Source organism: Labeo rohita, chromosome 3 (assembly GCF_022985175.1).
Source record: "Labeo rohita strain BAU-BD-2019 chromosome 3, IGBB_LRoh.1.0, whole genome shotgun sequence".
Taxonomy (NCBI): domain Eukaryota; kingdom Metazoa; phylum Chordata; class Actinopteri; order Cypriniformes; family Cyprinidae; genus Labeo; species Labeo rohita.
In genome coordinates this window covers 21,693,943-21,708,218 of record NC_066871.1, presented here as the reverse complement: position 1 = coordinate 21,708,218, position 14,276 = coordinate 21,693,943, and the positions used below count along the sequence as shown (strand labels likewise).

Sequence of the window (14,276 nt, the reverse complement as noted above, 5' to 3'; positions counted from 1 at the left end):
ACTTTTTTTCTCTGAATAGCAGGATATAAACTCACAATTGCGAGTCTATATATTCTGACTTTTTCTCAAAATTCTGAATTTTTTCTCAGAATTGGAATTTATAACTCACATTTGCAAGTTTATATTTCACAATTCTAGGAAAAAAAGACTGATGTGTTCTCAGAATTGCAAGTTTGTATCTCACAATGCTAATTTAATAACTCACAATTGTGTGTTATAAAGTCAGAATTGCAAGATGTAAACTTGCAATTCTAAGAAAAAAAAGTCAGAATTGTGATTTTGTATCTCGAAGTTGTCACTTTTTTCTCAGAATTGTGAACACTCACAATTGTGTTATAAAGTAAGAATTGTGAACTGAGAAAAGTCACAACTGAGATATAAACTGAGAAATAAAAAAAGTCAGAATTGGGAGTTTACATCTCACAATTCTGAGGAAATAAGTCAGAATTGTTTTGTGTTATGCAATTCTGAGAAAAAAAGTAAGAATTGTGAGATGTAAACTCGCAATTGTGAGGAAAAAACTTAGAATTGCGGTAGGAACGGGTTTCGATAACAGTAAAATAACATTCTATTTGAAAAATGAGCTAGCTTTTGTATTTTTGAAACTCACTCTCTTTTTTATATTTAAATAAATTTACAGGACAACTTTGCAGACATATAACTAGCTTTTTTATTGTCAGTGTTGGTAGTATATGTAAACATGCAACGTTTATGCTTTCTATGTTACCTGCATTAGATATCCCTGTTAATTTGTCAGAAATAAACCTGCACACAGATATCCCATTTATTTGACAGCCAGATGATGTGTTTTATGTGATTTGGGTGACTTTTGCAGACAAATAAAAGTATTTATGTGTGTTCAGGTAACATGGAGAGAGCACACACAGTTCATTTCGTATACTACTGCGATTTAACAATACAAAACGTGTTTAAAAATTTAGAATGAAAATAACTTTTGTATTATTTTTTCATTTGTTTCATTTTTGTACTGTTGATTATTTTCTTTCCTTTTTTTTAAACTTTAGTTTATTTTAGTAATCTCATTTTGCATATTTTTGGCCCAATACAGTTCATGGTCATTTTAAAGTGGATGTTAAATGCATTTTTTTTAATTATTATTATTTCATAATATTTTCTAAGGTTCACTTATAATCTTAGTATGTTTTTTTTCTTAGCATTGTTTATTAATATTATTATTAATTATGCCGAAACAGACATAATTTGGTTTTAAATGGCCATTTTCAGCCCTGAATTCAGCCATCTGATTTGAAGGGATGTGTCTGCTGTGTTTGTTCAGTGTAAATGCTCACTGCAGTGATTGGCTAACATTTTTGCATATGAAATCAGCATTACTTGTGGAACGTTCACTGTGTTTTAAAATAACAGCCACCAAGATTAATTATCTCAAAAAGTGTTCATTATAGCATTTAGGGGTGTAATGGTTCACAAAATTCACAGTTCGGTTCAATACGACACAGTGGTGTTGTGGTTCAGTACGTTTTCAATACAGCAAAAAGAAATGCCAGAGACATTTCCTTGTTTTTTTTACACATTTTTTATTCATTAAATCTAACATCATAAAGTATGATTTTTACTTGTAATAATACAATGTGCCAAACAACAGTTCCATCTCAGATCGGTGGCAGGAGTTAGATTTCATTTATCACGTGAGAAGAGTGAGTCAATCTGACAAGTGAGGTGAGAAAGACAAGATGTTGGCGAAATATTTAGTTTTGAAACAAAATAGTGGTACTGAGAATATTATATTTCACACACTATTAGTCCAACAAATGTGTACCGAGTGGTTCAATACGAATACGTGTATCGTTACACCCCTAGTAAAATTATACTGTTTTTAAGTGTACTCCTGTTGCATCCAAGTTGCAGCCTTGCACTCTAGCCGAACATAGTCATGTTGTGTTCACCTTATTGTAATGTGATTCCTGCAATCTCACAAATTCTTTCATGATAACTAACGCAGTGAAAAACATCGTAAAAAAGAGGCTTGTTGAGCGGTGTAAATCGTGTTATTGATTATAATGGGAGTTTGGCCAAAAATGCAGAAATTAATCATTGATAGACTCATTGATTAGTATAAGGTGCATGTTGAGTAGAATTTTAACTTCTCAATTTTTAAAATCTGGGTAGAAGGGTAGAAAAGAATAATTCAAATTTTAAACTGCAGAGTTCTGAGACGTACAGTATGTTTTTTTATTGCAGAGTAACCTCTCATATGTGTAAATATCAACAGCATTTTGATTCTGCATTTCATGACCCCTTTAATAAATTCCAGGATTTGATTTTTAAGGACATTTTTATTCTCTTTTATATGATAAACAGTGCTGGAGCTGTGTTTGCTTGCCACTTGATATCCAAAGTGAGATCAGGTCCTGAAGGAAAATCGACTGCAAATCCTCTTCCTCACTGATCCTACTGTGACCATCTACGTTTTCCCCCGATAACTTCTTTGAGTGAAATGTTTTCCCTGTGTGCATGTGATTGTCTCATTTCACACCCCTTCAGTCTTCCCTCCATCTGTCTTTAAATAAACGGGCCATGTTTCTGTCAACCTATCGGCCTTGACTCGCTCTCTTTCTTTTTCTGTCTCTCTCTCTCTGTGATGTGTACTGTGAGATTGATTCTGTGCTCCTGTCCCTTTAATGTCATTTAAGTGTTTCTGTGGGTGCTTTTTTCCCTCTGCCGAAAGCTCGCCTTAGAACCTGATGAGGTATCAACAATAATATAAAAAAGAAAGGAGCAATTTCCTGCAGTAACCATAGTGAACGCTTTGCAGCATGATGCGGGCGCTTGCTTTAGCCCTATGGGGGTTGCGGCCTTCATTCTAATGATTAAAGCAGGAGCACAAGCCTGTGAGGCTTTTTACAATATTACACACGCAAGTTCAGAATGTGGCCAGCACCGAAGCAAATCCCTTAGTCTAATAGCACATGCATATTGAAATGTAGATTTTTTTCTCATTGAAAGTTTGGATGAGGTTGAAGGAAAAAAAAAAGTGAAGGAATTGCCCATAAATCACATTTTACTCAGTGCCAGAAGCCTCTTTCCGGTACAGTGCGTTTTTGGTAGTTCCTAATTAATTGAGGAATGTATAGCGCTGTTAGATCCAGCACAAAGCGAAATCAGCAGCAACTTTTGCCCTGTGGCTAATGCAGTTCAAACACTAGAAAATGTTTCATGAAAACAGGAAATAAAAGACAAGTGTTGGAGATGAGAGACAGGAGGGAGGGAGAAAGAGAGAAACATGATGGAGTGAATGAGGAAGTTAAACGAGGAGGGGCAGACGTTATGTGCAAACAGAAAAAAATAGCTCACTAAAAGGTTGACCAAGCCGGAGGAAAAGACGGAGTAGAGTAAATTGAAAAAGAAATGGTCCATAAAGGTGAAGAGATGAGGCTTGTAGAGATTTAGTGGAGAGGCCTGAAGATTTCACTCCAGCTAACAGGCCTGAGGGAGGAGGGGGTGACAAATGCCTTTTCAGTGTATTTTGTGGTTCTTTGTGATGTGCTTTCGCTGCGAAGATTGTATTTATTGAGTGGAGTCTTCTTTTGATTGGTCCAATTCACACAATGCAGTGTTTGTTAATTTGCAATTACACTGGCGTGAAATAATAAATTACACCTGCGATGTAAAGTAATATATACTGTATACACACAATAAACAAGGTGTTACATTATGCGATGATTGGTGAATATTTAATGCTTATAAAGTAAATTCAGGAGCAAGATTTGTTTTTAAGATTTATCATTATTAGTGTTGTCATAAATCAACCCCAAACATGGCTAATAGTGGAAAATAAATCTTAAAAGCTAATCTTGTTTCTGAATTTGCTTAGGAAGCAATAAATACTTACCAGTGACATAAATAAACCCAAAACCCTAAGTATTAAACTACAGCATGGAACTTATTCTGCTACCAGTTCTGTAGCTTAATTAGACAACTATTAAAAATTTTGGGGTCAGTAAGATATTTTTGTAAAGTTTTTTGGGGGAAAAAATCTCTTGTGTTCACCAGGGCTGCATTTGTACAGTATCTATCATGACAACTCTTGGACGATTTTAGCATGGTAATGGATGTGACAATGTTGATTTATTTGGTCTTGGTGGATTAGATCTGCCTTGCTGCTGAATTGCTGCTGCTGTTGGTTATTGCTGTTGTTGTAGACTATTGCTGCTGCTGCTGCTGCTGCTGCTTGTGCAGTACAGGATCTTGCCTCTGCTAATACATACGCCAGTACGCTGCTGTGAGTATTAAAGACATACTGCTGCTGCACAAGTAGCATATATAATAACCCGTAGCAGATCTATACTGGTGGCGCTGGCAAGGTGGAGGGTTTTAGAGGAATTGCAAACTGCTCTAGTGAATACTAACCAGCCATTTAAATGTAAAGCAGCAAGCTCTTTGGCTGTGTACGCAACATGAACCAGTCAGCTTGTGCCAAAGTTAATGCTGTAAATATCCTTAGTTTGCGTTAACGACCCATTAGCCCACACCATCGAGAGTTTCATGTCAGAACTTGGCATTAATCTTGTAAAATTAGTTTACAATTTAAATTAAATGTTTTCTATTTTAATATATTTTACAGTATTATTAGTGCTGTCAATCAATTAAAAAAATTGCTAATTAATCACACTTTTTCAGAAATTAGTTGTGATTAATCACAGTTAATCCCACCTAACAGTAAATTTATTAAATATACTTTAATATTACAATCATTTCACATTCAGTCTTTAAAATAATGTAGAAACAATGTATAATGTAGAGCTATTAAACTGAACGTTTATTTGACTTTAAAAAAATAACAACTAATTTAAGTGAACTTAAAACAATCTTCACATAAACCTATTATTTACCTGTGCCCTTCAGCAAGTAGGAAATATACAGAAATTGAATAAAGTTATCAAACACTGAATACTAAATTAAATATAGATGAATCTTCAGCTTCAAAAGGTATTGAATTCCTCTTTTTCTTTTGTTTTTTGATTAACAGACATCACAGCACCTGGGTTATTAGCTTATTTGGCTGCTATTACTTTAAGAGCTGCCGCTGCTGAGCGTGACGTGGATCTGACACGCATGCTTGTAGTTTATTATGAAATGATGCAGAATAAATTGCGAACTAACGCATTTGTGCTTGCAGTTGAAGCGTGCATGCTGCAAGCACAGTATAATGGCTGACAGGACAGGTAAATTTGTATTTACTGACATATGTCCTGACAGCATCTCATCTGACCACAGTTCACTGATGTTTTACTGAAGCTGTCTTATCACCTGTGTGTTTGACTAGCGCCTTGTGCTGAACTTAAGTTGGAGTGCACATCTAAAAAGTCTACCATCTGATGTGGTCATAAAGACGTTCTGTGTCTAAAACACATTTCTTGTCAAGAAAAAAGAGACAGAAGCAGCAGTTGTGAGTGGGGTAGCTCCTCCCCTGTGATAACTGTATTGAATATTTTTAACACAGTTAAACTGGAAAAAGTATCACTTGCACGTTAATTTTGTCATATTATATTTCTGTAATGGCAAACTGAATTTTCAGCAGCCATTACTCTAGTCGTCAGTGTCACATGATACTTCAGAAATCATTTGTGATGACATTCTAGATGATATAAATCTACCATCAAACACACAGTATGCATGTTATGATGTTATATTGTAGCATCGTGATAGCAGTTTTCCCACAGGCAAGAACCTAATTAAAAAAATTTAAAAGTCTAATTTTGTGTATTGTTGTATTTACCTATCTGCTGATAAATATTATCCTTAACATATGCTTCCTCACGTGGTTCGAGCGCATCAGTATCATGGTGATCCTGCTGAACTGCGTCACTCTGGGGATGTACCAGCCCTGCGAGAACATCGACTGCACCTCAGAGCGCTGTCAGATTCTACAGGTCAGTGTGGACACACATACACACAAACTAGCACTGTTCCAAAACATAGTGAGCAACTTACTAAGGCAGCACTGTGAATGTCATAGAGCAAATGTTTTGTCATTCTTCACCCAAAACATTAGACTGAAATATTTTGAGCATAATTAAAATTTACAAAGTTACCTTTTTAAAGAGCCATCCCTGCAGGAGCTAACTAAAATCTGCCTTCATAGGAACCTCAGTAAGTTTTGGAACAGAAAATTTGTAGTTCTCTCTTTTCACACACACACACACACACACGTTTGTTTTTGTGAATTGTGGGGACTTTCCATAGACTTCTATAGATTTTATACTGACCAAACGATATTGTCTATCCCCTAACCGAACCCTAACCCTAAACCTAGCCCTCACAGGCCGCAGGCCGGTCCCCACAATGTCAAAAATTTCAGGTTTTGCTATCCTTGTGGGGACATTTGGTCCCCACAATGTAGCAAAAACAAGTACACACACACACACACACATATATATATATATATATATATATATATATATATAAAACATCATCCTGATGCAACAGACCAGCCCTGAATGTTGTTAATGTGCCCTGTCAAAATGCAATTTTTTATGTGAGTTAAAGAGTTTAAGGATCATACCGATTCCCGTCCCATCTTGTCTCACGACAAGCACAAGCTCACAACTTCCTCCTTTCTTTCCCTTCATTTATTATCATCATCCCTTTCGACGCTCTGTGGTTAATGAGGCTCTCTCTCACTCTGAGAGGTTGACGAAGCAGACAGAACTCGGGGGGTTTGTGTTGACAGAGGATGGCCTTTAATTGCTTATGTCATCTTTTGGGAGCTTTAGGGACGTTTTTATGTGTCCTCTAAACTCTCCATGCATCCGCTGTCCCAGGAGCCCTGCTGTGTTCATTAGCTTGCCTGGATGTGACGGCTGGGTCCAGGGAGTCTGTTCAGAGACCTCGTATAAAAATGTACATGATCGTTGTGTGTTAGATAAATCATCGCCTATGGCACTGCTCCAGTTAGGCTTTCATGCCACAGCTTAAACATCAACACAGTCCATTAAGGGATTAGCTCACCTAAAAACTATGTCCTCATTTACTCACTCACTGTTGTTCCACCTGTATGACTTTCTTACTTCTGTGGAGCACAATAGGAGATATTTTGAATGATGCAGTTGGTGATTGTCGTTCTTTTCCATGTACCCTGCTTAAAAAAAAAACAAAAAAACAGCTATCCAGCCTGGTCTTAGCTGGTCAGCAGGCTGGTTTTAGAGGGGTTTTGGCCACTTCCTTAGGTGGTCAGGCTGGGAGACCAGCTAAAACCAGCTACTTCCAGCTTAAACCAGCTGGATAGTTACAATGAAGGTAGGCTAAGGCTATGTTTACACTTAAATGCTTAACTTTTGCCACAGTTACACTACTCTTGTGTTTTTGACCATTGAAAATTGAGACTTTTAAAAATGCTGCAGACCCCATTTTAGTTTGAAACCACTAGGCTAGCGTTTTAGTGTAAACAGACCAAAACGAATGGCATAGCTAACCACATTCACTCTGCGTATCCTTGATGACCGTGTAAACAATAACATTATACTGATTATGAATGGTAATTTCACTTGTGTTTTTGGTTGTGTGGTGTGGATGGAGATTGTTTCTGAAACACAGTGAAAATGGCACTGTAGGCGAGGATTATTTTCAACGCACTAGTGTAAAACGCATTAGTGTAAACAGGGTCTAAGCCTTTCAAGCTTTAATAAGGACACAAAACACCATACATGATAAAAAGTAGGTTGATATGACAGTGTACTACATTATTAGTCTTCTGCTGAAGTCTTATAAGTTTAAGCAGTGAACAGATCTACTTTTACTGTACGTTATTCACTGAAAATCTTGACGTCTACTTTTACTAAATTCATGAACCAATTCAGATGTTTTCAATAAATTGGTTAATTTTATTTATTTATTTATTTAACTAAATGACTTACTGTGTCATTCAAATTTAGCTTCAAAGGACTTGGAACACATGTTGTATGAACCTTTTATTATTATTTTTTTTTTTTCCTCCTATTAAAAACCCTTCATTGTAATTGGAGGGAAAAGAGCAACCAGTACAATTTTTCAAAATATTTTCTTTTGTTTTCAATGGAAGAAAGTCATTCATATTGGTTTTGGAACAACATAAAACTAAATAAATGAACAGTAAATGGTGAGGCTGGGTTTTGACGATTTTTACGAAAGAAATGTCACGATTCTTATTTACAAGCTTGCGATTTGACTCAGTGTCCATTATTTTGGATATATGTGAGATACAGTACATGCCAAATTTTCTCAAGTAAAAAAAAATCTCTTAACTAATGCTATAAAATATACGTGACGGTCAGTTGGTACTACATTACTATAATATTGAAGGTTAAAATGAACTGATTTGTATATAAATGTTTAAATTACACTCAAGTGTTTTAATAATGAAGTTACAATCAGTGTTGGGTGTGACTAGTTACTAAGTAATTAGTTACTGTAATTACTTTAATTACTCTTAAAAAAGTAAAGTAAGGAATTACTCTTACTTTTTTCTGTAATTTATTTATGGTTATTTCTTATGTTATTGAACTTAATACTGTGTATAGACTGTAGAATTTTTATATACAGTACAATTGTGGTGTCACACCCCTGTGGACTGTTTATGTTGGTTTCTCCCTCTTGTGCCCATATTTGGCTGTTCCTGTTTCCTGCCCTCATTTAATCATCATTAGTTAACCTTGTATCACCTATGCCTTAATTATGTTCATCGTAATCACCTGTTTTTTTAAGTTGCATTCAGTTCAGTGTTTGTCGTCCGGTCACATCAATGTATGCGTGGTTTTATCCTCCTGCTGTGGATTTACCTGTTTTGGATTTACTTGTGGAATATAATAAAGACTTTATCTTTGACCTTTGTCTTCGTTCGCCCCTTCCTCACACGATACGTGACGTGGATTTAACAACAAAATATAAAGTCTAACCTTAAAATGCATGTTTTTATGTACCCTTCTCACTTATTATATTATTGGGAGACTGGCTGTTTATCATTACTTAAAAACCACATATTAATGTCTTATTCTGCAAGACATTATTTTAAATCCTTTATCCTACCCAATTCTTAAACTTAACTACTTTACTAAGTATTAATAAGCAGTAATTAGGAGTATATTGAGGCAAAAGTCATAGTTATTAGTTAATAGTGAGAATTGGACCCCAATCTAAAGTGTGACCAGAATAATTAATGTAGTTATCTATTATTTGAAAGGATTAAAAGAGCAGTTTCATGTCTATCCTTGTATCATTAACTTGTCAAGGTCGATATAGGATTGAAAAAGTAAGTAGTAATTAGTATTTAAGTAATTAAATACATTTTGGAGAGAGTAATTAGTAATCTAATTACAGTACAGTAATATAATTATACTGTTGAAGATGTAATTAGTAACTAGTAATTAATTACTTTTTTAAAGTAACTTACCCAACACCGGTTACGATTACATAATTATATTTCTACTCCAGTTTGTTTTTTGAAATATAAACATTTAAAATGGTGGCAAATCCATAAAAACATGGATTTGAATGGATTTGTTCAAACATAAATTAAACATTGAGGAACAGTAAAAAAAAAGGAATATTTTATATGGTGCATATATTTAGCCAAATGCTCATCTCTAGAGTTAATTTTTCTAGCTGACTAACAAGTTTATAGTCACCGAATATGTTTTTCTGAGTTATGTTGATGTATTTGCATGGTTGAAACACTGAGTGGTTACATGAGACAGGATACAGATTTCGGTAAGTTGTACTCTTTCTATTAACATTCCCTCAGATGTTCGTTCAGGTTTATTTTGTGCTGAAACTGATGTGAAAGATGATCAGTTCATGTGCACTTTGCGCTGCTGTTTCTTTTGAACTGAGGCACTGCCGCGATCTGACGCTCCACATTAAACAGCGTCAAAACGGCATTTATTGCTTGAATACTGTACTGAAACAGAATTTAAAATTTTGTTTTATATCAAAAGTAACAAAGCACAAAGCTTATTACGATTTATTGTATGGGAGGTGTGCTACCATGTTCTGTTCATTAACTGATCACAGGCTAGACTAATCAATTTTTGGGATTTAAGAATCAGTATCGTTTTGTAAAAATGCCCAGCCCTAGTAAAATTATGACTTTCACATTCAGAAAGCAGTTGAAATACAGTAGTAGTAATATTTCCCCCCTACTTCTTTCAGAATATTCATTGACATATGCAATATAAACTCTCTCTGTATCTTATAAATAAAACAGGGCTCTTGTGAGCTGCTCATTCCCCCACAACGCATCAATATAAGATGAATTTATACACTCCTCGTGTTGAACAGTGTCATAAGGGATGGTTGTAGGTTGGTGAGTTTGACTTCTGTCTACATTTGTGATCGTCCTCAGTGTGTGCACCACCCTGAGACATTCTGCAACAGCATCTAGATTCAGAAGCCCTGTGTTTACTATAATCAAGACACGGACCACTTTAATCTGATGGAAAAGCTTACCGCTTAAAGGCACAGTTCACCCAAAAATGAAAATTCTGTCATCATTTTCACACTCTCATGTCTTTCCAACTCTTTATGCCTTACTTTCTTCTGTTAAAATGATTGTTTTTGCACATATACTTAAAGTCAGTGGGAGTAAATCAGAAGAAAGTAAATCAAACAGATTTGGAACAACATGAAGGTGAGTCATTTTCATTTTTGGGTGAACTATCCCTTTAAGGATGAAACAATATAGGCACCGTAAGTCATCTTATAGGCTTTTAGTCCAAGAGATGATAAGTTATTGAGACCTTCTCCTAATGACTAGGCTTTCTGCCAAACTGAATGAGTTTTATAGCAATTCCCAATCACTTTCCACAGTGCATAGCCCAATTAGGAAATAACGCTGACTGTGAGCTTACCTCATATCTCAGGCTTACCTGTGAAAGTGGCTTACGTTACTGCATCAGACGTCAGCTTTACCTTCTCATAGGTGCAGCTGAAATGGAGCGAGAGCCATGACTCAATGTTTTAGCAGTCAAGATGGCTGACAGTATTCCCTTAGTGAGCTCTTGCTGTTCAGAGCCGTACTTTCATTGTGTAAAAAGAGTTTTGAAGAGAGAAATGCAAATTAAGAAGGACTGCAATGCGATATTTTTCACATTAGCTTTTTGGATTGACTGCAAAACAAAAAGACGGGGTTGAAATGAAAACTGTGTGGGCAGGAACGAAAGCCTGTCTCTCTCCTGCTTGCTGTGTGTGTACGGACGCGTATAGAGAGCCATATGTCAGGTATGGCACGTGGAAGAAGGTAGCTTTAGAGGAAGCGTCCTCTCGGCGCCAGGATGTTTGCGTCCTCTGGTCCCACAGGGGATCTTAAACCAGTGCTGTTTTGCTCGACACGGGCCGGTTTCAAACTCTCCGTTTCTTGTGCGGGCGCTCGTCCAAATTGGCATCGCTGCCTCCTCCCTGTATCACACATAAACACGCTGTAGTGTGAAGCAAAACCTGTATCAGTTCTACTTGGCAACCGGGGACATGCAAAGTGACTAAGACTAAGGGGCACAACGTAACAGACGCTCTATTTTCTGCATGCGTGTGCAAGAAAATTACACTTCTCACATCGTTATAATTATCCCTGTGGGGTTGAACTTAAAAAACTGAACGAGTGACCAACATGAGAGCAGAAACAAAGCCATTGATGAGGGCGATCGCGGCTTGACTGGTCTGTGTAATCAGTCGCTCGAAATCCTGACTATCTGTGCCGTCGTAATGAGAACGCAGCAGGGCTTTGACAGCGACAATCACGCATCGAGAGTGTTTGTAAGGAGCTAATTAACAGCCCTCTTTTAGTCTGTGTACTCGCGCGACTCAATTGTTTATGAAAGAAACGCTTTCTGTCAAATGGATCATCTGCTTTGGTCGTCAGTCATCTCTGCGTCGGTTGGGAAATGAGATCTGCGTGGGTCGTCCGGGGTCAGGTGAAGTAAGGGTGAACAGGCTTGGGTGCTGACTGGACTTCATAATCAGTCCTTCACTTATATTAGGGTTCTTGAAAGCCCTTTCATTCCAGGCTCATTCAGCTTTTGACTTCTCTCAGGATCTCATTAGCTCTCATTGGCAGTCTGTGTATTAGAAAAAATGGCGCTGTGCAACACATTGCTAAGTATTTCAGTTACTATGTCCTTCACAGAGCAAATTTGAATGCTCAGAGGTTATATTTGCAGAGCATACAGTTGGGCAGAGCAATTAATGGATTGTGAACCAGATCTAGAGAACCGATTCCATACAGACTGCTAATAATTTCTCATAAATTCTTAGAAATTTCTTACAAATTAAAATAATGATCTATCTATTATCTAGGTAATAGGTTTGTCTGTCTGTCTGTCTGTTCTGTCACATCTGTCATTTCATCTGTGAAACAGTGACTTTTTTGACCATCCTTTTTCATGAAAAGCACAAGATTTACATAGGAATTATGTGTCTGCCGCTTGTTGTCTGACAAGCAGCTGAAGGAAAAACATGTTTTAAAAGTCATGATGATGTCCCAATGCAAAACTACCATTTTATTTCCAATAACTCAGGTTCATTTCACAATCATCCAAGTGAAAAACCTAATCTATATAGATATGTTTTCCAAAAAAAAAAAAAAAAAATTAAAGCAATTAACACAGGGGCTAGATTTGGCCACCCCACCCACAACCACTAAAGAATTGTGTTTATTTAGACGCAGAACGTAATAGCGAGCACATCAAGCAGGGGACTTTTCAGACGCACGCTTCAACGTTACCTCAGTGCCAGGGGCGAGTCAAACGAGCGCAGAAACAGTACCGGTGACAATCTACTGAGATTCAGTAGAACATCAGTAAAATGCGGTCAGATGAGATGTTGTCTGGTCATATGTCAGTAAAAACAAATCTTCCTGTCCTGTCAGCCGTTGTGCTGTGCTCGTAGCGCGCATGTTAAAGCGCTGTATCATATTCAAACTTAAATGAAACTACAAGTATGTAGTTAGTCGTAGTTATGTCGGCAGTTAAGTCATGAAGTTACAAAAAGGCGACTAAAGCACTTCAAGTTCAGCACCGGCAGCTTTTAAAGTAACAGCAGACAAAATATACTTATAACCAGCTGCTGTCTTGTCTGTTAATCAAAGAACAAAATTTAAAAAGAGGATAAATAAAATCAATAAATTCTGATTCTAAATTCTAAATATCTTATTAGATCTAAATATCTTATTTTAGATTTTAGTGTTTGATAACTTTATTAAATTTGGTTATATTTTCTTGCTGAAGGGCACAGGTAGTTATATGACAGTTATTATAATGGGTTTATGTGAAGATTTAAATTCACTTAAATTACAAGTCTAATGAATGTTAAATTGAAAGCTCTCAATTATACTGTAATGTTGAATGGCTATAGTCAATGGTTAAATAATAGGAAAAATGAATAGACATCAGTTGTTATCAAAAATATAGTTCCTTTATGTTGTTTCTACATTAATTCGAAGATTGAATGGGAAATTATTGCAATATTGCAAGTGTAATTAAAAATTGTAATGTTAGGTGGGATTAATCACAATTAATTTCAGAAAATTGTGCGATTAATTAGTTAATTTTTTATTGAATGACACTATATATATATTAAAATTATTGGTTGTTATTTGTTATTATTATTATCAAGAATTTATTTAAACATGAACAACATTAAGGTGCTGTATGTCATTAAGGTTTTTTTTTTTTTTTTTTTACTGTACTGAAGTGTAAAAACACCATAATGCGTTTGCAGATATTCAGGAAAACATGTTCCCATACTCGCAGTAGTAAGTTCACAGCAATGCTACAGTTAGTTATTAAAAATGTGTGTTGTAATGTGTGTGTGTGTGTGTGTGTGTGTGTGTGTGTTGTTTTTTTTTTTTTTTTTTTTTTTTTGGTTTGTGTGATTCCACCCACTTAACAGCCTGGGTTGCCAGTTTGCAGTAAACACAGCATATTGAAGCCATTAAAGCAAGTAAACAAACTGGGTCAAAGATCACAGATTCTGCCTGACCTAAAATGCCTCAATATCCATCTAAAATTTTTATGACCACAGGCATATTAAACAGGGTTCATACAAGGTGCTTAAAGTGCTTGAAGTACTTGAATTTGACTTTTTGAAATTTAAGGCCTGGAAAACCCCTTGAAAATAGCCATATTCCTGAAGAAGTACTTGAAAAGTGCTTGAATTACTGAAAAGACTGAAATCTATGAAATAAGTGTTTACTTTTGTCAATTAGCATACAATTAGCATATATCTTTTCACGCAACATTCACGGTGAAATGGAGCTTTTTGAAACTCTG

General features: G+C 36.0%; 1 protein-coding gene across 1 annotated transcript in view; it reads left to right on the top strand.

Moving 5' to 3' along the window:
• cacna1ia (calcium voltage-gated channel subunit alpha1 Ia) overlaps nucleotides 1-14,276 on the top strand; it is a 229,265-nt gene that overhangs the window by 102,475 nt on the left and 112,514 nt on the right. The window contains 1 exon segment of the mRNA XM_051106068.1: nucleotides 5,801-5,912. Coding sequence (XP_050962025.1) covers nucleotides 5,801-5,912 — 112 coding nt within the window.